This window comes from Heteronotia binoei, chromosome 11 (assembly GCF_032191835.1).
Source record: "Heteronotia binoei isolate CCM8104 ecotype False Entrance Well chromosome 11, APGP_CSIRO_Hbin_v1, whole genome shotgun sequence".
NCBI classification, from domain to species: domain Eukaryota; kingdom Metazoa; phylum Chordata; class Lepidosauria; order Squamata; family Gekkonidae; genus Heteronotia; species Heteronotia binoei.
The window spans coordinates 74,798,376-74,824,291 of record NC_083233.1 but is presented as its reverse complement, the minus strand read 5'-3'; the positions used below and the strand labels follow the sequence as shown (position 1 = coordinate 74,824,291).

Below are 25,916 nucleotides of genomic sequence, written 5' to 3'. Positions count from 1 at the left end.
CAAAGGGGGATTAACATGTGGAATTCACTGCCACAGGAGGTGGTGGCGGCCACAAGCATGGCCACCTTCAAGAGGGGTTTGGATAAAAATATGGAGCAGAGGTCCATCAGTGGCTATCAGCCACAGTGTGTGTGTGTGTGTATATGTATATACACACCTAATTCAGCTCTACCTAATTCAAGTGTTGGGACCAATGCTCCCTGTAAGCTGTTGAGACGCATTTAGTGAGCTATTAAAGTTGTGAATTTGCTACTGCATAAATTAATTGGGGAGGGACGGTGGCTCAGTGGTAGAGCATCTGCTTGGGAAGCAGAAGGTCCCAGGTTCAATCCCTGGCATCTCCAAAAAAGGGTCCAGGCAAATAGGTGTGAAAAACTTCAGCTTGAGACCCTGGAGAGCCGCTGCCAGTCTGAGAAGACAATACTGACTTTGATGGACCAAGGGTCTGATTCAGTATAAGGCAGCTTCATATGGTCATATGTTCAATTTGCTCTGGGGCCATTTTTCCTGAGCTAAGAAAACTGTGTGAGCCGGAGGCTTTAAAAAAAGTGAGCTAGCTCACACTTAGAGGGAACACCGCTTAGGACTCCCCATTAGCTTCCTCAGTAGCACTCTGCACAAAACCACAACTATCTTCCATGCCTTAGAATCACACATTCGACGTTTCTCAAACGGCTACTTTCTTGTAAGAGGACCCCTAAGTGCGTCGGACGGAGCCATTTTCCCATCCAGGAAGGGATGTACAGACGCCCCGTCCTATACTACAAAGAACTGATTGCACTCTTTTTTTCTTACCATGGCTTCCTTGTGTTCTTTGTAATATAGTCTTTTTTTCAGGGGGCGGGAACGGGGGGGGGGGGGGCGAGAAGTTAAATAATAATCAAGAAGGAGTGGCGATCTCCCCCCCCCCCGTCACTATGGCAGTGGTCGGAACCGAGCTTGGAAAGCTTTGCGCATGCGCAGGGCCGGGCGGCAGAAAGCGCGGGAGGAAGAAGAGAGGGAAAGAAAATGGCGTCGAAGGGTGAGGGATTTGCTGGGGGAATGCCAAGAGCCGTGAGGGACGGGGAGAAAAGCGACAGTGCCCCCACCGGAACACTTCTCGCTGGGAGGAGGAGAAAGCTCGGCGGGAGGGAGTTGGTTGCTGGCCGTTGGAAGGCCTCGCTGGCAGGGGGGAGAAGGTCGAGGCGGAGGCGGGAAGCGCGCGGCCTCTAGAGCAGCCTCCCTTCCCCCCCCGCGGTTACCTACCTAACCGGCTGAAGTGTCCTCCACGGTCGCCCCCTTTGCTACGCTTGTTCATTTAGCTTATTAATTTAAAAAAAAATATTTTATCAGAAAAATATATTCAGGATAAACTGACTACTACTATTACTTTGCTAGACACTGTTAAGGCGGGAGACTGGTTTTTGCAAAAGTGGTTTAGCTTCCTTGAGCACGTGAATGGATCTGACACTATATTTGGGAAACTGCCGGCAAAATATATGAATTTTATGATCTACTAATATTTGAATGGATGTAACCCAGTGATCTCTGACTCTTTGACTTATTTATACAATTTGATGAGTTTTTCTGTAAACTCTTAACTAGTAATATCTGATGTGACGGTATTTGCAAGGTTATGTATTGGTTCCCCTTGTTGGGGAATGTTATTTATTCAAATTTATTTAAATGTTTCAATAAAATTTAAATTTTAAAAAAATATATTTTATAATTTTATTTATTTTGCTTTTGTTTTTCCTCCTCCCCCCCCCCGTGGCTGTTTTTGAAATAACGCGCTCGCATATGGTATTCCTATCCAACGCAGATGGGATCTTTTAACATAAAGGTGAAATCGGTCCTCCCCCCACCCCTTCCCCCGTGCTCTTAAGAGTGGAAGTCTATGAACGTGGGAGGCCGGGGGGGGGGGGGACGACTCCTTCCATGTATTTTCTGATGGATTAGGGAGGGGTGGGTTAAATAGGATAAATATGACCCTTTGAAACAGGTTTTTAAATCTCTCGGAAATTGATTGGATGGTGTCCATCGTGAGTTTTAATCATATTTAAAGTTTAGCTCGTAAGAATGCTGGGAAGCCGCCAGTCTCATTGAACGTTTACTGGAACTGGCTGTGAGGCCATCGGGCTGAAGGCCCCGTTGATCTTGGCGGCGGAGTCAAACACGTGTTCCCTCATTTCTTTTCTCCTCCTGAAACCTGTGAGGTTCTGTGTGTAGAGACGCTGCAAAATAAGGTGAAGATAACAAAAGGTGGGGGGGGTGGATGGGGATCCATGTGAGTGCGTCCAGTGGCATTGTCTAAAAAGAGGAAGGGAGTGTAAAGGAAGGAATGGAAAATGGCTTCAACTTAAAATGTATGTGTGTTAACTGTTACATTGCCTAAAAGGAAGGAGGGCATAAAAGATGCATTTCCAGTTGTTCCAAGTCAGATCAGACTTTGAGAGGCCTTTCTGCTGCAACACCTGATCAGATGGAGGCCATGTTCTGGATCTCACACACCCCTGTCCCTTTCAGTTTCCAGCACTAGGTGTTTTGCTTTTTTTTAAGTGCCATTCTCTTACAGGGAGGGGCTTGAAGGTCAAATGGTTATAGCAAAGAAGAGGGCTCCTGAAATGCCCTGAGATTTTTGTTGAGGCTTTGTTTTCAAATTGGTTATTTTTGAAATTACTCTGTGTCCAAATTACTCTAACAGTGTCCAAAATTTGTTCTGTGAATTCTGGTACTATGTAAATATTCAATATAATAGGAAAGCCTGGTGATCAAGGAAGATTTTCTTGGAGGGCAAGCTGGAAAATTGATGTGGGCAAGGTTGTGTCAAATGGATCATTTCTGTGGAAACATGGATTAGGCCTTTAGGGAATGGATGCTAACATTACTAAACATGGCTGGTTGGGATGAAGGAAAGAGGGAGAATACTGATTTTTATGTGGGGTGCAGTGTGTGTTTTGTATGAATCAATTTAGTTCTGTTAGTTTTCTGGCAACTGAAGGCAGACATTATAGTGGAACTAACAGTTTAATGTTGAAGTAAAAGCCTGGTGATAGTTAAACAAAATTTGAGTCCAGTGGCAGCTTTAAGGTCAACAAAGTTTTATTCAGGGTCTCGGGAGTCCAGCCCCAACAATATAATGGTGTGAAGAAGAAAGGTAGACAGGAGACAGATTTAAATATTGCAAAGCATGCTCGAGTACAGCTGCACAGGGAATGATCCCTCAGCCTCTCCAGCACCTCATACACGTCATACCCCTTAACCAATAAGGCGTCGAGTACAATCTGCTCAACAACAAGGAGCACATGCATTCTGTACTTCTAGTTACATAGTATCCAATTATACCAACGGCCAAACCTTACACATAACTTCCCACACAGGGTATGAGCTTTCATGTCTATGCACCTTGCAAATGTCCTAAGCTTGTTTACTTCCAAGTAATTTCACTGTATTCCGTTGTACTTCAGAAAGGTGTCCTATGACTCACTTGTACAGTGGATTAGAGCATAGTTAAACAACATTGTCTACCTGAGATGTATGTTGCTTGCCTCGTTCAACTTTTTGTTAGCATATTAGAAAGCGGCACACAGTTCTCGGTGGAGGTTGATGGAAACCGCACCCTCTGGTAGGTGACTATCTCATAGGTCACATGTGTAATAATTGTAGAACTGCACCTTAATTGTAGCTGATGTGTTGGTTGTCACTAATTAGTGCACGTCATACCCCTTAACCAATAAGGCGTCGAGTACAATCCGCTCAACAACAAGGCGCACATGCATTCTGTACTTCTAGTTAAATAGTATCCAATTATACCAACGGCCAAACCTTACACATAACTTCCCACACAGGGTATGAGCTTTCATGTCTATGCACCTTGCAAATGTCCTAAGCTTGTTTACTTCCAAGTAATTTCACTGTATTCCGTTGTACTTCACAGCTTGCTTTGCCAGGCTTGCTAAACTGCACAGCAGAGTTACTGACCAAGCCTCTCTTCATTCTGTTGACTGAGGATCCTCCCCCTCCTGGTCCCCTAGAGAAGGAAGGAAAGAGCCTTAAGCTTCTTTTGCCCTGTTCCCTGGATCGCACAGGAGATTAAAAAAAATATTTATTTTATTTTGATTTATATCCCGCCCTCCCCGCCGAAGCAGGCTCAGGGCGGCTCACAACATAAAATCCCACAAACAATTAAATTAATGAGTATTAAAATTACATTCAATAATAAAATAGATATGCAGTTATTAAAACAGTTAAAACAGAATATTGAGTTGGTGCTATTCTGGAGGCAACGGCCTTCTTCCACTTCTCTTAAATACTGGTGCCGAGTCAATTGAATGCCAGCTGGAAGAGGACAGTCTTGCAGGCCCTGCGGAACTGCACAAAGTTCCGCAAGGCCCTCACTTCATCTGGCAGTTGGTTCCACCAGCAGGGGGCTGCAATTGAGAAGGCCCTGTCTCTGGTTGATTTCAATCGGACCTCCTTCAGCCCAGAGATTACTAATAGATTTTGTGATCCCAATCTGAGTACTCTCTGGGGAACATGTGGGGAGAGACGGTCCCTAAGGTAGGCAGATTCTAGCCCATATAGGGCTTTAAAGGTAATAACCAGCACTTTGTAACGAATCCGGTATACTATTGGCAGCCAGGGCAGTTCCCGCAGTCCCGGCTGAATGTGCTCCCACCTGGGGAGCCCCAGTAACAGCCGGGCGGCTGTGTTCTTCACTAGCTGCAGCTTCCAGGTTCAGCACAAGGGCAGCCCCATGTAGAGGGCATTACAGTAGTCCAGCCTTAAGGTGACTGTTGCATGGATCACTGTTGCCAGGTTGCCGCGCTCCAGGAAGGGGACCAACTTTCTTGCCCGCACCGTTAAGACCAACAAGTGCTAATGTTTTGTGCATGTTTTATTTTAAGTTTGTAAAAAGTCTTTAATTGTGTGTGTCCTTTATAAAGCTTATGCCTCTACTATCTGGCATTATATTTTATGCCACACATGGCCCAGCCCAATGAGGTGTCGTTTATGTCAGGTCTGGCCCTCATGACAAATGAGTTTGACACCCCTGAATTAGTGGGTAGACTAGTCTTAAAGTTACAAGGACATCTTTAATAAAGGGGGTGGCTTACTAAAAAATGGGCAGCCAATAATTCACTGAATTGCTATCTTGTTAATCTTATATCCAAACTGTTTAATGTTTTATTTATACCCTGTAAAAACAAACATCAGAATTAAAACATCATAAAACAGTTTAACTCACAGCAGCATATTCAGAAGAGACAGACGCTATTTCGGGCATATTTTCATAGTACAAAACAGGTATTATCCCCAATAGAAGTGAATTGTGCTCTGTGTTTAGGAATACTCTATATGACATCCTTAATAATAATGTTTGCTATCTTGTTAATTTGTACAATATGGACAATTAGGCCTCAGTGTAGTTTGGCACTTATCAGTTGAAGTGAATCAACTCAGATTCCCTCTGCTTTTGATAGACAAAGTCAGGCACTAGCCATTTGGAGAGTTTAAAGAGATTGTGTTGTGCAGAAATTATGCTAAGGGACTTTACAATGTTGTTTTTTGTTGCATCAGACTAACATGTCCTTCTGGGTTGGAGGGGTTAGCTATTGGCAGAAGGTTGTGACTTTCCATAAACTTCCTGATAGTGTAGATATCATAGATATTTTTTAAATGTGGAGTTCATGGCAAAACTGAGTTGAGATTTGTCAGTTGTGGGAGGGGCAGAAAAATAAAGTTTTTTGGTGTTTTTAGGTAATGCAAGTTTTCCTTTGTTGATCTAAATAGTGCTTTATTGAAGTGCTTGTTTGGGGGATCTCTTTGTCCTTCTGTGTTGGGCTTCCTTGGGCCATCTATTGTATGAAGAGATTGCATTTTTATATCATGACTAAAAGACCTTCTACAAATCACACCTCTGAAAACAATTTCTGTATCAGTTGCCTTGAATCAGACCATTTCTTTGTTTGAATCACAGGATGGAGATTAAATTTTTGGATGGGTTTAAAGTATTTGTGGATTTTAACAAAGTAGTTACTCCAAGTTTGTCATGTATGGATTTCTGGCTATGCTTGTTTGCCATACCTGGAATAACATCTGAGAATTGTTAGTTATCCTAACTTCTTGACGCTTTATTTCATGTACATATTTTAAAAGAGCCAACTGCTCAACGACTCTTCAAATTAAAAAAAAGGCAATAGTTTGATTGCTATGCTGAACAAGGAGTTGTCCTAAAATATATGACTGGTGCTAGAAGGGTTAGGAGTCACACGTCATCTCTGCAGGAGACCAGCACCAGGGGGGAAAACACAATCAAAGTGGATGTTTCAGGAGAGCTTTGTCAACATAGAAATGATTCAGTTTTAACTATCTGTAGTTGGCGGCAGAATAAAATAGAAATTGCCTGGCCCATTTTTCAGCAAGGAATATGAAAACGTAACTCACACATCACTGTGTCTCAGTGTTTTAGCATGGGTCATGGTTAAATTGTTCCTACATTCCTGAATTTCAGAAGTCAGTGACTGTTTTGTTTTTGTGCCTTTGTGTTTTTCACTCACCAATTTCAAACAGTTTAAAAGGTCAGTAGTATTATTTTGGGCAGAGCTGGGAGTGTAGAGATGCTGCTGGAAGTTCTTGTACTTAATACCCAGCGCCTAGGATTAGAGGGCCATTAAACATATTTGCCTGGGGAAAAAAGTTTATGGCTGTTTTACAGTAATAATAATAATAATAATCTTTTATTTATATCCCGCCCTCCCCGCCGAGGCAGGCTCAGGGCGGCTCACAGACATGGAATGTGCCATGATTATGATAAATACACTATACAATAAAATACAATAGAATGCATTTAAATAAATTAATTAAAACCACAACAGTTAAAGGTGCTATAGTACAACACAGTATATAGCAGATGGCTAGGTGTCACTTCAGGATTCCATCTTGTAGGCCATTTGAAAAAGGACAGTGTTACAGGCCCTGCGGAACTGATTATAGTCCTGCAGGGCTCGAACCTCTGCTGGTAGTTGATTCCACCAATGGGAAGCCATTATTGAGAAGGCGTGCTCTCGTGTTGTTTTCAGTTTGGCCTCCCTTGGTCCAGGGATTTTTAGGAGATTTTGGGAGCTAGATCTCAGTGCTCTCTGGGGGATATATGGAGAGGCGGTCCCTAAGGTAGGCAGGTCCTCGGCCATATAGGGCTTTAAAGGTAATAACCAGCACCTTGTAACGAACTCGGAACACAATTGGCAGCCAGTGCAGCTCCCGCAACCTAGGCTGCATGTGTTCCCACTGAGATAGTCCCACTAACAGCCTGGCCGCCGCATTCTGCACTAGCTGCAGTTTCCGAGTTTGGTACAGGGGCAGCCCCATGTAGAGGGCATTACAGTAGTCCAACCTCAAGGTGACCGTTGCATGGATCACTGTTGCTAGGTCGCCGTGTTCCAGGAAGGGGGCCAGCTGCTTCGCCCTCCTAAGATGGAAAAAGGCGCCTTTAGCAATGGCTGCTATCTGTGCCTCCATTGTCAAGGAAGGCTCCAGTAGCACTCCCAAGCTCTTGACCCTGCGCACTGGTATCAGTGACGCACCGTCAAAGGCTGGTAGGGAGATCTCTTCCCCTGGCCCGCCGCGACCCACGCAAAGGACCTCTGTCTTCTCTGGATTCAATTTCAGCCCACTCGACTTGATCCACCCTGCGACGGCTTGCAACGCCCGGTCCAGATTCACAGGGACGTCGCCAGTCCGGCCGCCCATCAATAGATAGAGCTGGGTGTCATCAGCATACTGGTGACAGCCCAGTCCTTATCTTCGGGCAATCTGGGCAAGGGGGCGCATAAAGATGTTAAACAACATCGAACTGCCCCCTGAGGCACCCCACAATTAAATAAGCGCCTCTGGGACAGCTCTCCTCCAATCGCCACCCTTTGTCCCCAACCCTCAAGGAAGAAGGAAAGCCACTGTAAGGCTAGCCCCCAGATTCCTGCGTTGGCGAGGCGGTGGGTCAGCAGCCGATGGTCGACCATATCGAACGCAGCCGATAGGTCTAACAACAGCAATACTGCCGAGCCGCCTCGATCCAGATGTCGCCGGAGGTCATCCATGAGGGCGACCAACACTGTCTCCGTCCCGTGGCCCAGGAGGAAGCCGGACTGGTATGGATCTAAGGTGGAAGTGTCATCCAAGAAGCCCTGTAACTGCAACGCCACAGCCCTTTCAATGATTTTGCCCAAAAAGGGCAAATTTGAGACCGGCCAATAGTGAGCCAATTCGGCCAGATTAGATGTAGCCTTTTTCAAGAGAGGGCGGACCACTGCCTCCTTCAGGGGCGTTGGAAAAGAGCCCTCCGAAAGAGATCTATTTATGATGTCCCGTATAGGACATCTTAACTCCTCCTGGCAGGCCTTAATTAGCCAGGAGGGGCATGGATCCAGATCACAAGTAGTTGGGCGTGCAGTGACAAGGATTCTGTCAACTTCCTCCAAGCTGAGCGGATCGAAGTGATCCAGGATCAAACCAGAAGACACGCACGGGGCCTCGAGTTCACTTACTGTATCTAATATGGCAGGGCAGTCGTGGCGGAGTGACTGGACCTTGTCTGCAAAAAATTTCGGAGAAGCCTCACAGCCTATCTCCCAATTCCTTAACATTTGGTTTGCCTTGTGGCAACTATATTTAGTTAATAACCATAAGAATTATATTTTGCTTTTAATTTTTATAAAATATATATATATACAGTAATCTAAACCATCAGTTTTCTTACTTTTTAGGAGGTTCAGTGCTCTGGTCAGGCAGGTTGTAATTTTAACAAACTCTATTGTGCATTGAGCCAATTCAAGCAATTGAGGAAGGCCTTAGGGCTGAAATGCATTTGATGTACATGTATTTTATGTTGTTAATTACCTGGTCATAGGAAAAATGTGTGACATCCGTATGCATATGAATGTAATTTTACAAAAAAGTACATTAGGGTTAGGTACCTATATCAACTAAAGTTGATGGATTTTTGTGCACAATTTTTAATATTTACAATTTAATTAAAGATTCTGTGAGTGATTTAATACAATTGTAGCTTTTTAAGTTGACTTTGATATTTCTACAAAGTTTTTTTTATTTCAGTGTATTTGGTTACCTGTATTACAGTATTTGGTATAACACTGATTTGAGAGACTCATTGAAGAGAATAAGAATAGTATTTAATGACTTTCTAGGAGTGTTATTAATGTAGTCAGGGTGCTCCCTGAATGCTTCTTGGTTTCAACAAGGGAACTCACAAAACTGAAAGGTTTCAATGCATGCCTCAAAGATAAGCTACTTGCATTTTCTGTACATAGATTTCCAAATCTTGGGGGTGCTTTTCACATGATAAGTAGAAGGTGCTTGTAACAGATTGTTGAGCTCTTGTTTGGTATAATGAATGTTATTTTTCTCCATCTCTTATACCTGGTTTTTCTGTCTTATTACCCACAGATTTAATGCCCAAAGCCAGTACTTCGAGCCAAGCAGCGGCTCAGCAGGGGTAAGTTGGCTTTTTTGAGAAATAAAATAGTATATACCTATTTTAAGGGCACTATAGAGGTGTAATTATTGTGCTTAGTTTTTTGTTTTCACTGTCTTAAATTATTGTTTCAGTGTATTCATTCTGCATCTTCAGATTCTTTCTTTCTCTTTACAGCTACACTGCAGCTCAGCCAACTCAAGGAAATGCACAGACCATCCAGGTAAAATATAACAGTAAATAGTTTTCTTTGTGAAAGGAACAGAAACAACTTACCTAATTTTTTTTAAATGTCCCTGCAGTCTAAAATACCTTATTGGATGGATTATTAAAACTGCTTAAAATACATTTTTGTAGCCATTCTATAAGCGTTTAGGACAGGGGTAGGAAATGGGACTTTGTGGGGCCCAGCTGTGTGTGTCATAAAATGTAAGGTGAGATAGTGAAGCTATAAACACAGATAAACATAATTAAAGGTAAAGGTAATCCCCTGTGCAAGCACCAGTCATTTCTGACTCTGGGGTGACATCGCATCACGATGTTTCCACAGCAGTCTTTTTACTGCTAGGGTGGTATATTTTAATTTAAAATACAAGCATGCTTAAAACTCTTGCAGTATTTTGTTTAAAATCGAAAGGTAGGGGAATAGTGGAAACTGATAGTGCAGTTTTTAAAATAAAACATCAAGACAAGGATTGTTGCAGAAAATTAAAAATATACTCCTCCTCCCTCCCTTCCCCCGGTCTACTCAGATTGGCAATGACTTTTCAGTGTAATAACTCCCTTTGGTTGTGGGTTTCCAGTTTAGAGTACTCAGAAAGCACCAGTTCTCAGATGCATTGAGCAGAGACAAGCTGGCTCAAAGCATCAACCCTTTATTTGCAAGACACAACTCCAGGAAGCATGAGCTTCAGCTAGTTATAGGAACGCTGAAAAGTGAAACTGATCTCCACTCCACTGAAACACATTGCAGCATGGACAAAGTTACAAGGAAAACATGGAATGGGTTTTCCATTAAGGTCTCTGGGCTCTATCTGGACACAGAGACCTTAATGGAAAAATCCACTCCACATTTTCTTTGCAGCTTTGCTTCTTGCTGCAGCTGACAAAGACAAGGCAGAAAGAGCAGGGAATTTTGGCAGCCTTGGAGCTTCAAAGAGTGAGGACAGGAGGGGAGAGAAAAGAGCCCCGCATGCCTGCGGGCCAGACAGTTGATATCCCTAGTTTAGGAGGTGCTATTTTGTAATCTTGAGACTGTTGCTTCTCCATCGCTATTGCTCCTGGCCCTTATAGCTTTATAAAGGAGAAAGTTTGATGCCCTCAAGGCTGCCTTGTAGGGGGGAAAGGAAGTGACAGCCATCATTAGTACTCATCTTTGAAAAAAACAGCACCTGGCTGCTATAATGGGGGTCAGATTTGCCTCCAGTTGAGGCATGCCCATTTCCATGCAAAGGGGGAAGTTAAAGTATTCAAGGACTTCATTGTGGAAATGATATATCTGTCATAAAGCCAAAATATGTTGCTTACTGGAAGTTGAAGTTGAGTAGCATATAACACTGAGGGGTGCAGCTGCTTGTTTGGTAAAATCTAATATTCTTATCTCTAATTAGGTTGTCTTTTTATTATATTTCTTTTCAGTGCCTGTGTGACATTGCTTGGTGTTGGTCACTACAGCTGGTGAATGACAAAATAGAGTGAATTGGATAGGCCCGCCACACATCTGTTTTGTGGTTCTTTGTTGAACTATTTGCCAGAACAGGAAGATATTCAAAGTAGACATGGGGATTTTTCTTCCCTGTTATGCATGAATTACAGGCTTTTTGATCTGACTTTTGCCATTGGAAATCTTGTGTGTGCAATACCAAGAGAAATCTTTTTTGTCTATGGCAGGCCTATGGGCAGCAAAGTTGTGGGACTTGTGGACAGCCTACTAATGTCCGCTACACCCAGGCTCAGACAACTGTGAATGCATATGCAGGTTCTTCTGGGCAACCTCCAACTGGTATGTTTGTGCTTCCCGTCTTGCAGCCTGTGTTCTGTTTCATGGGAGGAGGTTAAATTTATGGAAGAGTGGGAAGTTAACACCAGAAGGGAAATTTCACATTAATATTAAAAATAATTTGGGAAGCTGGGACACATGCAGATTGAGGCATTGCTGGTCAGATGCTAAAGTCGTACTAATGGGAAGGGGAGCACTGGTATCTTTTGTGCCAGTACTATGGTTTTCTAAATATTTTTACTGCTTGAGGAATTGAATGGTTCAGAGGATTGCTTGTCCGTTCTTATGGTATGCCCTCTACTTCTTGTCTTGTGCCTTCCACAGTAGAAGGGACCAGTACAGGTTTGAATATCCTGCTTACTTTTGCATGGGAAATGCTGTTCATCCTGTCTAAATTTATGGTGTTAACCCTTTAGGCATTTTTATTCTAGTAACAAATCTTGTAATTGTTCCATACAGGACAACTCAGTTTTGCTAATTGTAATTTATAAGCACCATAGCTGTATAAAAATGCAATTTGTGACCTCTTTCTGAATTCTGTATGGATATAAATTGTGCGTCAAAATGACAGTTGTGGACCAAGATATTCAGCCTAACTGAACTTAGTGGTCTTTGTGGTTTCCTAAAGGGTGAACAGCATGAGTGGACATGTTCAGCACTTGCTAACACCTCTGCATGTCCCATGTTATTGGTTCCTCCTTCAGACATATATTTCAGTGTCTTCATAAATGTTCTGTAAATTATTTTGCTTGGTCTGTTAAAATTGGAGTTGTCTTCATCCTGATGTTTTATTTTGATATTAAAAAAAAACCCAGCCAAACTTTGAAAGATGTACAGTAACCACTTGATCCTGTAGTTTGAATTAAAAATGCATGCAGTCACATTTTTGGCCAATAGCATCCTGCTACTGTTTGAAACAGCACGTCTTTTTCATTGTACTTAAAGTTAATACTTCTTATAGGTTTTTTTTAAAAAGGGATTGAGGCAGCTTGGGCTGAGTTAAAAAACCTGCACCATTATTACATAAGTACTTTAAAATGTTTTTCCCCCCTTTTTTGCCTTCACAAAAACTGGTAGTTAAGTAGGTTTTAGTTTTTAAAAACCTTCAATCCTACTAGAGCTGCCTTTTTGGAAATTGATTAGGTTCTGAGATGAATGTCAGGAATATTTAGGGAAATACCTTGAGCCCATTATGTCATGTGTGTTCCTGGTGTTTACTCTGTGGAATATCTATTGGCTTAGAACATTATCCCTCCCCCCCATCCCTGCTAAAGCAGTTGGAGTAGGGAATGAATGGAGGATTACTGGATGTTGTCAAACCAAGTGGGGTGTGTGAAAACCTGAAGATATACTGTATTTGCATAAGGAAAGATAATTGTTAGAAATTATATTGGAATTAGGATGTGGAGTTTCTAAATTCTTGGGCACAGTGCAAAGTGTCTTCTGGGTGCCTAGAGCAAAGCTGGTTAAATGCTCATGATACTGTATGAAATATTTATATGAATTTTCTTACATTTTCTAAAAAGATGCAAATTGGTGATATACCTTTGTTTTAATAGTTGAAATTGTTAACTGAAGATGCCAGAGTTCTTAGCTAACCCTTGTCCTGTGTTTACACACAGAATTGGGTGAAAGTATCTGGGAAAACATTTACCTTAAGCCCAGTATGGAGAAATTTAAAGGGAATCTGTTTGAAAACAGTTTAGCTTTGTCCAGAGATACACCATTATTGCTTGGCTTGATTATCCCAGTTTACTGCAGAATATATCTTGGAAGGACACAAACGCCTTAGGCTTCATTAGAAAGATAAATATTAAATCCTGAGGGGTAATTTTGAGTTCCATGTTTTGAATGGGATCTAAAAAACTACTCCAGGTGTCATCTAGTGGCGTGAGCAAGTCCAGTGCCATTTTTGATATTTTTTCCTTCTCCTGGGGGACGTATGAGGCAGCTCTTCTCTCCCCCCCCCCCTCCAAGCAATAGAAATAGTGGATTACATTACAAACAGCACTAACGTATACAACATTAGAATATGTCTGGTCTTAAAGTAGTAAATTGAACTTCAAGGATAGTTACTGCATGCTCAACTTTTTTTTGCATTTCTGTTTGCAACAATCTAATTGAATGGTTTCGGTTTCCTGAGTTTTGACATCTTCCTATATTGTGGGATAAAGGATAGGATTTTTTAAATATGATGTATAAATAGTCTTGAATAGATGGTAAACCTTTCAAGATAATTCACATAAATGTTTGGAAAAGTGTCTGCATATAGAACTGGATTTTGTGGGTTAAATAAAAGTATTTGCTTCCCTTTTAATTTTCTTCGTAATCTTGTCAGGAAGCCCCTCTAGAGTTCCAGGTTGCATAAATCTTTATCTTCATTAATGATCTCTGACCAAAATTTGCTAGTTCACATTCCTTGTATTTGTTTTTTTCTCAGGTGTAAACCTTCATGTGACTTTGGAAGTAGACTTCAGAGGTACAGTGATTTGAATAGTGTTTCCACAGTAACATTGTACTGCTCAATTTTAAGTGTGCTTATAAAAGAAGACCCTTATCTAGTCATTGTGGGGTGAGTGTTGATACTGTGATTCCTATTTCCTACATGAGTCTTATCAGAGTAGCAGGGAATGAGATCTTGTTCACTTTTCTGTCTTAATGGCTAAAGTGGCTTTTAGAGAGGTTGTTGTGTTTACATTACTCCTGTGATAGTGCTACTGCCACCCACATAGCAGGAACGTTATTAGGCTGTGTTCATACTTGTTTTAGTTGGACCATAATAACTGCTGCCATGTCTTTTAAATGATATGTAGTTTAAATGCAGCCTTAATAAAGATATGGTTGTGCCAAAATCCTGGTTTGCATAGTTTTTCACTGTCAGGAGTAGACGGGCAATAACCCAGTTTGAGAGAGCCCACAGAATGAATGAGAAATTCCATTAACTTTTCTACTTTGTGTTCAGAACCAAACTGCTGATAATTAAGTCACTCTGCCACATAGTGAATTGAAAATCATTGTGTAATACAGGAGCGGCCAACAGTAGCTCTCCGTTGGTTTGTTTTTTGCCTACAACTCCCATCAGCCCCAGCCATTGGCCATGCTGGCTAGGGCTGGTGGGAGTTGTAGGCAAAAAGCATCTGGAGAACTACCGTTGGCCACCCCTGGTGTAATAAGCTAGAGGAGCTGCCTGTTCCATAGCAGCAGAAGATGACTGGCATCCTAGGAATCATGTATTTTTGCGTGGCTGCAGTCATGCTGTGTCAACAGCTTGTTGAAGGGCTTCTGTGCTGATTCTCTTATAGTGTATAAGGTTACTTTGCAGGGTCCTATTAGCACCACTTTTTATGATACTGTGTTTAACCTTGTATTGTGATGGTCATTGGCCACATGCAATAAATCTGCTGATGCTACCGTTAGCAGTTTGAAGTACTCTGCTTTGGAGTCACAGGCTGTTATCTCTGATTAATTCTGCTAGGTATTTTTTGTTTTTTACTGAAGGTCGGGAAGAGGCTCTTTCTTCCACTCAAAGCATAAATCCTCTATTTCCAAGCTTCCTTAAGAGGGGAGATTCCATTGGGGACCATATATTGCATGTGCTTAAAAACACAAAGTAACAAGAAGTGTAGGTATTAAGCGTTATTTTATCTGTTTTCCAGGCTATACTGCCCCAACTGCCCCCCAGGCTTACAGTCAGCCTGTCCAAGGGTATGGAACTGCTGCTTACGATGCAACCACAGCCACGGTTATTACCATCCAGGCGTCTTACGCTGCCCCGTCAGCTTATGGTACCCAGCCAGCCTACCCTACTTATGGGCAGCAGCCAGCAACATCTACACAGGCAAGGTATCATATAAATGAACATCAACTAAGTAAAGTTTTTGCTTGTGGGGAGTTAAATATATTTCCCAACAATGGCATGCCTCTCTCTGGGTCTCTACACCTCTGTTTTGCTGTTGCTTTGCTATGCCTCCTGTGGAAGAGTTTGGATTTAATGTCTTCCATCCCCTCAATATTGCATTAATACAATAGAACGTGAGTGTTGTTTGAGAAGATGTGCATTGTAAAATTATAGATTGATATGATTAGTACTTCATACTTCTGCCTGTAAAAATTTCTTAAAAGAGTATGTTATTGGATCATACAGCATATTAAATATTATCTGAGAGTCAGTGTTGCTAACTATTGGAGGAAGACAGTGGGTGCTCAAACCATACTGATCTTGAAACTCACTGGAAGGCCAGCCTAACTTTTCCACACAGGATGGCTAGCATAAAATAGGCAGGGGAAAACTGTGTTTCCATCCCTGAGCTACCTGGAGAGTATAAGTGTGAATAAAGTCATTTAAATGACATTTAAGACGCACATTTCAGAGGATGATAAAGTACCTTGTGACTAAGTAGCAGTCAATGAATCTAACATTGTTATCAGAACAATCTTTTTTTAAACTTAAAATTTTTATTTTATAAAAACAGTAAACAGCAAATGTCAACAAATATATAACATTAGTCTAAACATCATTACTAGTGCATACAGCACAGGAAACAATGCACTCACACATATTTAAGGGGAGAAAGAAAGGGGGGGGGGAGAGAAAAAACAAACCAAAAAAAAAGCCCCCGTAAGCGGTTGTACAATTTCTTATACAAAGAATTGTCTAAGTACATACAAATGTTATTCAATATATAATAAAATTTAGGTACTTCTTTGCCATCATACTTTTCTTCGATGAACTATTATTTACAAAGTCCAAAAAAGGAAGCCATTTCTCCACAAAACTTTCACCTATCCTAGGATTGTCCCTTAAAGTGAGTTGGGAGGCAATTTTGTCTTGGATTATAACTTCCCACACCTTTTGAAACCATAAAGTTAGCGATGGCAATTTAGTAGTTTTCCAATTTTTTGCAAGAAGCAGTTTACCTGCTAAGAGTAACGAAATAAGTTCTGATTTTAATTTGGGAAAATCCCCCTTTGGCCATAGATTTAGAAGGACAAATTCAGGGGTACGAGGAATGGTTTTCCTTACAATTGTTTCGATTTTTGTTATTAAAAGTATTCCAAAATTTCTGTACTCTTTGGCACGACCACCAACAGTGGATAAAGGAGCCAGAGGCACCACAACCTTTCCAGCAAATAGGGCTAGTATTTTTGTGTGCGTGACTTACAATTTGTGGAGTTAAGTACCATCTTGATACTAATTTATATTGTTGCAGTTTAAAGTTAGTGCATTTGGATTTGCATACAGATGACGTCCAAATTGTGTGCCACTGTTCTTCTGACCATTGCGATTTACAATCTTTACTCCACGCATTTTGCTGAGATGAGGGCTGTATCCAATTTTTCTGATTTAATAAATAATACAACTTTGCAATTACACCTTTCATTCTCGTTTTTTCCTCATAGATTAATTTCTCAAAGGCATTTAGCTGGCTAATAGGTTGCATCACAGGGATCACTTGTTTAAGAGCATCATGTAATTGATGGTACTCATACCAAGGAATTACAACATTAAACTTAGCTTCCAGTTGCGTGCGTGTAAATAGTTTTCCCTTTGAGCTAATGTCCGAAATTCTAATAATATTTGCCTTCCTCCAGCTCTTAAAATTTTCTTTAGGCAAGCCTGGAGGGAACCAGGTCTGTCCCAAAAAGGACATAACTGGCGTCGATGGTTGGACTGATACATGTATAACCTATGAAGTTTTTCTTCCAGGACCAGCACCCACCTCCGTGCAGTTCAGCTTATCAGTCACCCATGTGTGGGACTGCACAGAGACCACGAAGAAGATAAACAGGTTTCTTACCTGTAACTTATGATCTTCGAGTGGTCATCTGTGCAGTCACACACGCCCGCCCAGCCATCCCCGCTGCTGGTTCCTTAGATTACCTGATATCTCCTACTTGCCACTTGACAGCGGCGGGAAAGAAACTGGGTGGGTGGAGCGCTCTTCCCCCGCTCCAGGCATGCGCAGTGGATGCCTGCTCCCCAGGGCGGGAGGAAACGCGCGCCAAAAAATAACGCTTAGGCTAGCTTTTAAAATCTCCGACGTAGGGTTTGTCCTGGCGGCTAAACCCATGTGTGTGATTGCACAGATGACCACTCGAAGATCATAAGTTACAGGTAAGAAACCTGTTTTTATCAGGTGCCTGGCAGTTACCCCATGCAGCCAGTTACTGCACCTCCATCCTATCCTTCCACCAGGTAAGTCTTCCTAAATTCTCATTTCCCCCCTTCCCCCCCGCCCAAATAGAATATTGGTTAGTGTTCTTGGTGGAAAAAGTTATAGGCAAATGTTATGCCGTATAGGGGTGCTTTAGTTCTTGGTTAGGAACAACCAACTTCTTCTACATTTTATATCCCCTTGGTCATATGAAGGCTCATCAGTTGTAGTTGTTTTTCATGTCCAGTGGTATGGCTTGAGCTTCTGGACCCCTGCTTCTCAGAATGATGCTGCAGTCTGCCATGGGAAGTTACCTCAAGACTGCAGAGTTCTGTGAACTGATGCGCTCGGGGAATAATTCAGCACTCATTCTCCTACTTTGTCCATTTTATTAAATTGCTTTCTAAGTTAATGCAATTATTTTAGAATGGGAAGGGCTATTGTAAGGTATTTAGAAATGTTTAGCAATGATTGAAAAGCGTTATCTATGTTGAAATAGTTTTAACTGTGTTTTATTAAGAGCTGTTTCCTCCTCCTTTGAATTGTCTTTTCAGCTATTCCTCATCAGAGCCAGGTAGTTATGATGAGAGCATTTATTTCCAGCAGAGCAGCTACAGTCAACAGAGTAGCTACAGGGAGCAGACAAGCTACAGGGAGCAGACAAGCTACAGGGAGCAGACAAGCTACAGGCAGCAGCCCCCCACTAGTTACCCACCTCCAACTGGATCATACAGCCAGGCTCCAAGCCAGTACAGCCAGCAGAGCAGCAGCTATGGGCAACAAAGTGAGTCTAGGGTGGCCAGATCACAGCCTGTCACTAATAACACAGGTCGAGATGCAGGACAGGAACCCGGAAGTGACCGACAGGCTGCTTCAGCGGGCCGCTGCGCTGTACACACATTCCTTCCCCCCTCAAGGTGTCCCTGGCTGGCCTGCAGATATTATGGCCACCCTTGATTTGTAACAGTCCTGTGCATTAACAGTGAACCCAGTTGAACTTCTAAATCTGTACTAGTTGGGGTTTCAGAAAGCAGAACTTTCAGGTAAAAACATGGTATTTTTGGGATTGAATCACCTGCTTCAGGTGGGTCCTGTTTATTTTTTGCATAGTTTAGGTTTTTTTCCAGTTTGCTTAGCTGACTTGCCAACCTAACAGTGCCCCTCCTGTTTATGGTTTTATATTGTATCTAATTGGGCATTTTACAAATAGGCCGCAGTCTGCCAAAATACTTAGTCCTCAGAGAAAAATGTATTTGGGGAGATCTGATAAAAATGCCCCTGTTTGAACTTGGTCATAGTATAGTATTAAGAGGTTGATCTGTAGGAATAGCCATGGATCACAGGAAAACACGGCAATGTAAAGGAAGGCTGAAATGGTTAGTTTGCAGGTGGTTTCCATTTTTGGATGTTTTGCATATGTGGTAATCAATGTTCCCTCTAAGTTGCAGGTTCTTGTGAGCAAAAATTCTACTTTGTGAGCTACTGGCATTAAACTTGTGAACTACTGCATAAGTTATTGTGCTCTGGGGTCATCCTTCCTGAGCTAAGACAAAAATGTGTTAGCTGGAGGCTAAAAACCTATGAGCTAGCTCACGCTAACTCAGCTTAGAGGGAACACTGGTGGTAGTTGTCTTAATGACTTGTCTTTACTGTAGACCACAGATATCAGCTGCATGTTAAAACTCATTTAAAAGATTTAGTAGCTGCCTTTTCTCCCTTGCAAAACTCATGGCAGTTTACAATATAAATATAAATAAGCTGAATATACTTTTAACTAGAAAATGGTAGGAAGATGTGTGTCAGGTGAAAATGAATGGGTGCCTGTTTAATGTTGCAACATTGGCTATTCCTCAGGTTCGTTCCCTCAGGATCATCCCAGGAGCATGGCTGTGTATGGCCAGGATTCTGGAGGCTTTTCAGGCCCAGGAGAAAACCGGAGTATGAGCGGCCCTGATAGCTGGGGCAGGGGCAGAGGGGGCTTTGATCGTGGAGGCGTGAGCAGAGGTGGGCGGGGAGGAGGAGGAATGGGGTAAGAGCAAACCTTTTCTTCTTCTCATCTAATTTGGTTTTACCCTATAGGGTGTGCAGTGCAAAGAAGGGCTGAAAGATGTAAATGCAAAATCATTTCTCCATGGAGAATATCTATTAATAGCAAGTAGATGTACTACCAGCTAAATCCATGGAAGTGCCTTGCAAGGGGAACTAGGAGCAGGATGTATTTTGCCTGCAGTTGATTGGGGCTTGGAGATCAGGGTTCTGGGTGTTAAAATTGCAAAGCTTTCAGCTCCCTTCATGGTTAAACAGAGGGAAAATCCTCTGTGGGTTTAACAGTCTTTGGATTGAACACACACACACCCTTCCAAAGAAGTCCACATGCCATGTTCCCTCCCCCCCTTCACTGGGCTTTGATGTTACAGGTATGTACTATGGTGTCTGCTGCTTTTGTAAAACATTTTCTCGCCCTAGCTGTGTTTGCTCTTGGCAGTAGCTCTTTGAGCTAGTGTCAAAGCTGAATGGATGGTGATGAATTGTTCTCTTGAAGCCCAGCGCTCTAGTGTGACCACTGTGTGTGTGCAGGATCCTTTAGACCTAGAAGAGAAACAAGCACTGTGCTAAAAGACCTGCCCAGTCTGAACACAGCTCCCCATTGGAGCTCTCAGGTGTCCTAAAACAGTTTGGCCATTGTAACTGGCGAATGTGGTTTGAGAAATCTGCTTGGTCAGATTCAGTTATCTTTTACTGGTTTATTAAGGTGTGGTCAAGGAGACTAAACGAAGGGTGTCTTTGCGTGTGTGTTCCATCCATTTAAACAACATAGCTTAAAGCTATGCAGAGTGTTAAACAAAATTTAAGGGGCGTGGGTACAGAAAGATGATTCACGGTGAAAACTAATTGATCATGGTCACCTCAAAATACGTCTCACCATGCAGATTTGCATAAGATCCACTCTGCATAGTTTGAGTAAATGGATCCAGATGGGTTGAAATCTTTATTGAAGTCCACCTGATTTTATTTTAAAACCTGTTCAGTTAATGACCTAGCCTTTTTAACATGTTGAAGAATAACCCTTTCAAATTGGCTTGAATGGGAAAGGGCTCCATAGTTGTGTAAAATATTTCATCTGTAAGGTATTCCTAGATGTGTTTAAAATAGATGTAGACACTTGAAATGACCATCATCACATCTCTTGTTTTAAACCATCTTTAGCCCTTTATGATGCAGGGTACATCATTTTCAAGCTTGTAATAAAAAAACCTGCTCCTGTAGAATCCATGCCAACTGTCTAAACTGTTAACTGGGGAGGGGGGAGTTCTCATTTTGCTGTGGGACTTAAGTTTTTCTATTGCCCAAGCACGTTCCGTAAAACAGTAGATTAGTCATCAAGGGGGCAGGATGGAGGGGATCTGCCCTTTCCTCATGGTGTGGTGATGCATTTCAGTGTCTGTCTCCTCCTGCAGGTAAGGAGCCCAATGTTCTTAACATGCCCTTTTTCATTGCCTCAATATTTTTATATTTTCACTGGCTGTTAAACATGGAAACTTTTTAACATGCTTTGTCACATTTATATGCTACAGGTTACAAAGTGAGAGCCTTGTATACACTTCAGTACTTAAAAAGTACCCGTACTCAGTACTCAGCCGGCAGCATTATGAAAAGTGGGACTATACTCGGTGTCCATATGGAGAGGAAAAAATATACTTTAAAAGAATCAAAGCTGCATGCAACAGCTTGGAATTGTGTACAGTAAATCTTTTACGGATTAAAGTTGCAATACTTGCTAATGGATTGCTGTCCTTTTCCCTCCTCTGACTTTTGTACAAATAGTTCATTTTCTCATATACTCCCCAGTGCTGTTTTTGGTGGCACCTGTCTAATGAGACACAAATTCCCTGCAACTGAAAAAGTTGCAGCATCACCCTGTATTAAATTTAAGGGCACTGATTTTTGTGGTGCTTTTTGTGTTGTGTCTGCAAAGCTGCACCCCTAGACCTTTGAACCCTGGTGTATTCTGTAAGCTCTTCATTCACAGATACTGTTGAATCCAATTGTGAGACCTGAATGTATGGAGTTAGAGGGAAAGATTTAGTGACTGTCATCAGAATTGTTTTCTAGGGCTTGCTGTTTTCTCCTTGTTTTTCCAAACTGTTAAATGTTTAAAGGTTCTCCAGGGGCTTGGTTTGCTCTCCCCTTCACAAGAGGCTGAGGGTGCAACTTTGCATATGCATAATGAGGAAGGAGTTGACAAGCAGACAATCTTGTGTTCACAATAAAAATGAAAAGGCGCAATTTTTATTTTTCATGGCAAGGTATTGCATTGTTAATACCAACAAAAGTGTTCAACTACCAGAGTGGGGTGTTTAAACCCAGGCAAGCAAAGGTTACATGCGTAAAGGAGATTTGAACAAGCTGCCCTGAAGAAAGGCCTAGTGACGAGATGAGAGACAGACAGATGCATTGTTTGGATATGTTTAGCCAGTGCCCTTCTTCCCAGTGAGCCCCAGAGACTCCGAGCGGTACTGGCTTATTAAAGGGAAAGGCCTTCATTTCTTCGTTTATCCCCCCAGCAGCACTGGAGAGCGAGGTGGCTTCAATCAGCCTGGTGGTAAGTTTTTGAGCATTACAATGGGATAGTGTTAAAAAAAATGCAGCCAGAAAATAAACGCCATAAATATTTGTTTTCATAAGTGGTTAAAATGCCATAATACAACATGACTTTTAATGGGTACTGCCGGCAATGCCTAGGGGTCTATGAGGTTTTAACCTATGGTTACAGAACAAAGGGTGATGAAGTTTTGAGAGAAACTACTTCTGTAATTTGGGGAAGGAACCATTTAAGAGGTTTTGGATTTTTATAATGTAACGTTGGAAAAACGTGCCCTGATTGGCCCAAGAAAGCCCCTTTAACCAAGTGTAATATCAGGTCATGGTTTTAAAAGGCTGCTAAAAATGGCAAGCTGATCCCAGCAACAAATAAAGGGTGTGCATTGCAAGTTTTTTTTGCAGTGCAGGTCAATTTGAGTTTTAACACATGCCATCAAATGGCGGTTGTAAATAGGTAGTTATGTGTGTGTTGGTAATACAGCCTGCAAAGCGTGCACTAACAATGTCTTCTGTGATTTTTTTTTTCCTGGGGCGGCAGGACACATGGATGAAGGACCAGATCTCGATTTAGGTAAATTGCTACAACAGTGGGAAAGGGCTCTCCATACCAGCCCCCTTGGTGGACTGCAGCTTGTTCTTGCTTGCTTGTAATAAAATGCCGCTTTTAAAAAATGGTATTTTTGGAAGGCTGGCACTAGAGAAGTGCCATGTCAGACACAGTTAATACTGAGTGATTGTCACATCTGCCTGGAGTTCCCCATTTTGTATTAGGTGCCACGTGGTATGCCTCCCCCTGTGCATAATGAGTGTCTCCCTAACATCATTCATGACACTTAGATGGCAGCCAGGAGTTTCACATTGCCACATGCTGTCATTGACAACCTCCAGAGCTAGTCATGTTAGTGATGCGCATTTATCTTGCATGTTAGAATGTCAGCTACCAAGCACATCATGTGTCTCCTGCAATTTGTGTCTGCATAAGTGGTATATGAGGATCTGTGGCTGGGATTGGAAGCATGTAAGCAGGAACATTCTCCACTTTGCCATCCCCCATCACCAACTCTTGCCTGGCTCCAATCCCACTCACTCATCCAAGGCAGCTTGAGAAGGCTGGCAGGTGCTGCACTGACTCCAGGTGAGGAATTTGCTGTCTGTCATTTTTCCCCTTGTCATAGCAGCTCATGTAACATTTAAGATACTTTAAAAAGGAATTTAAACAGCCTGGAGGGGGCTCCCACAGTCAAGGGAATTCACCTTACAGTTTTGGGATCCTAGGGAGTCAGTATAGCTCTTGGCCAGCACACTTGCTGGTTGGAGTACCAGGCAGGCTCCAAGGCCTTAACTTGGATTGGGGGGCAGAATGTTTGTGCAGTGCACCACTGAGAGTGTGCCATACAGTGGTTTCAGATGTTCAGCTGGTGATGCCACTCTGCAAAATCTTTCAGTGTGTACATTATCTGGCCTCAAGTGGTATAGCCTGGTGTAGGTTGTATGGGGGTTTTGTGCTCCCACTTCAGTCTCTTTGCAGACACCTTGGATCTGTGTATTTATCATGAGAATTCCTGGGTCCTCTCTGCTGAAAGGAGGAAGCTCAGTGCAAGGACTTTAACAGCAGAAGAACCTGGCTGCTTGAAATGTGAGGGCATGGCTCATTGTGACCTTGGTGTTGCTATGAAAAAGATAAGACTGTGCCAACAAGTGAGAGAAAAGGAGCAAGGTGCAGGGTTGAGAGTTGTATTAGTTCTTCTATATCCTAATGCGTTTCACTAAATTGGGTGACTTAATTCAAGGTGGGAGTGAGATAAATTTTTATATAAGATCCCTTGACAAAGCATTTAGCAAAATGCTAGGGATCCAAAAGATCTAATAAAAGTCTCAACCTTGTTCCTGTTTTCTCCCTCATTTCTGCTGTGCCACAAAATCTCTTGCTACCTACCCAACATGTGTGCTAAAGGTGCCTGTGGTTGTTTCAGCACTCCCTTGAGGAAGAAGAGTTAAGCAAATTACCCTGTAATTATGGCCTGCCTATTCATGTCTCTCCACCAGCTTCAAGCCTGTGCTCAAAACTGGCTGCACACCTCTGTACTAGGCCTTATTGAGCAATAGGTCTGCATACTGAACCATGTAGTTAAATCTTTCCTTAGCTATTTGAAGCCCCAAGTTGGACTCATCTAACACTGACAATAGTCCATGTTCGCTTCAATTTCACAAACTTTTAATGTACTTTCAATGCCTGACTTGGAGGTACAGGGAAGAGGGAAGTGCAAGAGGCACTGCCTTGGATATTCCTACTCCATTTTCTGTAGTACAGCTGTTAGTTTGTTTGGGCATTCTGAATCCCTGTTCCAGCCAGGGGAATTATTTGCTCCCCAGGAACCACTTCTTCAGTTGCATCTGTTAGGAGCAATTAAGTGCTACAAGGGATTGGGGAACCAGACTGAAATACCCTCCCTCTTGGATCGTCCTTGTGGAGGCTGTGTACGAAGGGTGTGAACAATACAGAAGTTGGGCATTTTGGTGCTTGATATTTATTTTGCAGCTTGTGTCCATTGCCACTGCTCCCTGTCATGGGATGAAGGAACAGATGTCCTATTTGCTTAAGGTGAAGATGGCAGGCTGCCAGTTGGCTTCACCACTTTTGGCTCCAGTTTGGCTGGAGCCCCTGTAATTCAGCTCATTGGGGGCAGGTTTTCAGCAGCCTGTCTGGTGTTGCCACCCTGTTGGTGACCCTTTGCTTGAATGAGTGATGCTGTTTTTCTGCATTAGGTGGTGACCGTGGCAGGGGCGGCCCTGGTGGCATGAGAGGAGGCCGAGGAGGCCTCATGGATCGTGGTGGCCCTGGAGGAATGTTCCGAGGTGGCCGTGGCGGAGACAGAGGTGGATTCAGAGGTGGCCGGGGCATGGATCTAGGTGGCTTTGGAGGAGGTCGCCGAGGAGGACCTGGGAGCCCACCCGGACCTCTTATGGAGCAAATGGGAGGCAGAGGCGGCAGACGTGGAGGACCAGGAAAAATGGACAAGTATGACTGGGGGCGAGGGCAGTGGCATAGCATAGGCAAGTGTGTGAGAGCTGTTTGCCTGAAGGAGGGGCGGGGGAAAGGAAGGAGGCTGCTCAGAGCTAGAACCAAGACAGGGAGGGGGCGTGTCTGTGCTGGTTGATTGTAGTTCCCCCTTCTCATTAGGCTTTCTTGCTGAAAGGTCTTCCCCGAAAAGCTGTCTGAGCCTGACACCTTCTGCCTTTTCCTTGCAGGGGAGAGCATCGCCAGGAGCGCAAAGACAGGCCCTATTAGGGGCAGCCGACCCCCTTCCCCCTGCAGGACTGCATTTACTACCAGATTTATTTTTAAAACCAGAAAATGTTTTAAATTTATAATTCCATATTTATAATGTTGATCACAACATTATGATTATTCCTTGTCTGTACCATTTGTGGAGAAACATTAAAACAAAGTTAAATGGTAGTGTGCCGAGTTATTTTTTTCTTTTCTTCCTTTTTTTAAAATATGGTTGTTTAACTAAAAAAAAAAATGAGAAACTGTTGTTGTGAGCAGGAGGAGGAAAACTAACTGTAACATTGTTAATGGTTGTGATGTTTTTTAAATAAAATTGCAAATGTGTGAGGAAAAGACCCCAAAACCATCCAGGGACTAAAAGGGACTCATGTGTGTAAACAGCCTAAGTGTGCAGGC

The 25,916-nt window shown here is 42.6% G+C and overlaps 3 protein-coding genes across 3 annotated transcripts; all 3 read left to right on the top strand.

Moving 5' to 3' along the window:
- The first annotated feature begins 1,007 nt into the window (after positions 1-1,007).
- Positions 1,008-15,633, top strand: LOC132578889 (RNA-binding protein EWS-like). The gene is made up of 6 exons (XM_060249007.1): positions 1,008-1,021; positions 9,445-9,493; positions 9,650-9,695; positions 11,363-11,474; positions 13,912-13,950; positions 15,128-15,633. Exons 1-6 carry the CDS (start codon positions 1,009-1,011, stop codon positions 15,490-15,492), a joined length of 624 nt encoding a protein of 207 aa, XP_060104990.1. The 5' UTR covers position 1,008; the 3' UTR covers positions 15,493-15,633.
- Positions 15,634-17,626: 1,993 nt separating this feature from the next.
- LOC132579027 (RNA-binding protein EWS-like) lies at positions 17,627-20,420 on the top strand. Its single transcript, XM_060249161.1, has 3 exons — positions 17,627-17,667; positions 18,181-18,410; positions 19,481-20,420. The coding sequence occupies exons 1-3, from the start codon at positions 17,627-17,629 to the stop codon at positions 19,657-19,659; spliced, it is 450 nt and encodes a 149-aa protein (XP_060105144.1). The 3' UTR covers positions 19,660-20,420.
- Positions 20,421-24,893: 4,473 nt separating this feature from the next.
- On the top strand, positions 24,894-25,688 carry LOC132578890 (RNA-binding protein EWS-like). The gene is made up of 2 exons (XM_060249009.1): positions 24,894-25,247; positions 25,478-25,688. The coding sequence occupies exons 1-2, from the start codon at positions 25,027-25,029 to the stop codon at positions 25,515-25,517; spliced, it is 261 nt and encodes an 86-aa protein (XP_060104992.1). The 5' UTR covers positions 24,894-25,026; the 3' UTR covers positions 25,518-25,688.
- Positions 25,689-25,916: the final 228 nt, after the last annotated feature.

Coding starts and splice junctions, on each gene's coding strand:
- LOC132579027 (XM_060249161.1), top strand. CDS start 17,627: ATGCAGCCAGTTACTGCACCTCCATCCTATCCTTCCACCAG. Junction 17,668..18,180: donor CCATCCTATCCTTCCACCAG/GTAAGTCTTCCT, acceptor TTGTCTTTTCAG/CTATTCCTCATCAGAGCCAG. Junction 18,411..19,480: donor CAGCAGCTATGGGCAACAAA/GTGAGTCTAGGG, acceptor GCTATTCCTCAG/GTTCGTTCCCTCAGGATCAT.
- LOC132578890 (XM_060249009.1), top strand. CDS start 25,027: ATGAGAGGAGGCCGAGGAGGCCTCATGGATCGTGGTGGCCCTGGAGGA. Junction 25,248..25,477: donor GGACCAGGAAAAATGGACAA/GTATGACTGGGG, acceptor TTTTCCTTGCAG/GGGAGAGCATCGCCAGGAGC.
- LOC132578889 (XM_060249007.1), top strand. Junction 9,494..9,649: donor CAAGCAGCGGCTCAGCAGGG/GTAAGTTGGCTT, acceptor TTCTCTTTACAG/CTACACTGCAGCTCAGCCAA. Junction 11,475..13,911: donor TTCTGGGCAACCTCCAACTG/GTATGTTTGTGC, acceptor TTTTTTTCTCAG/GTGTAAACCTTCATGTGACT.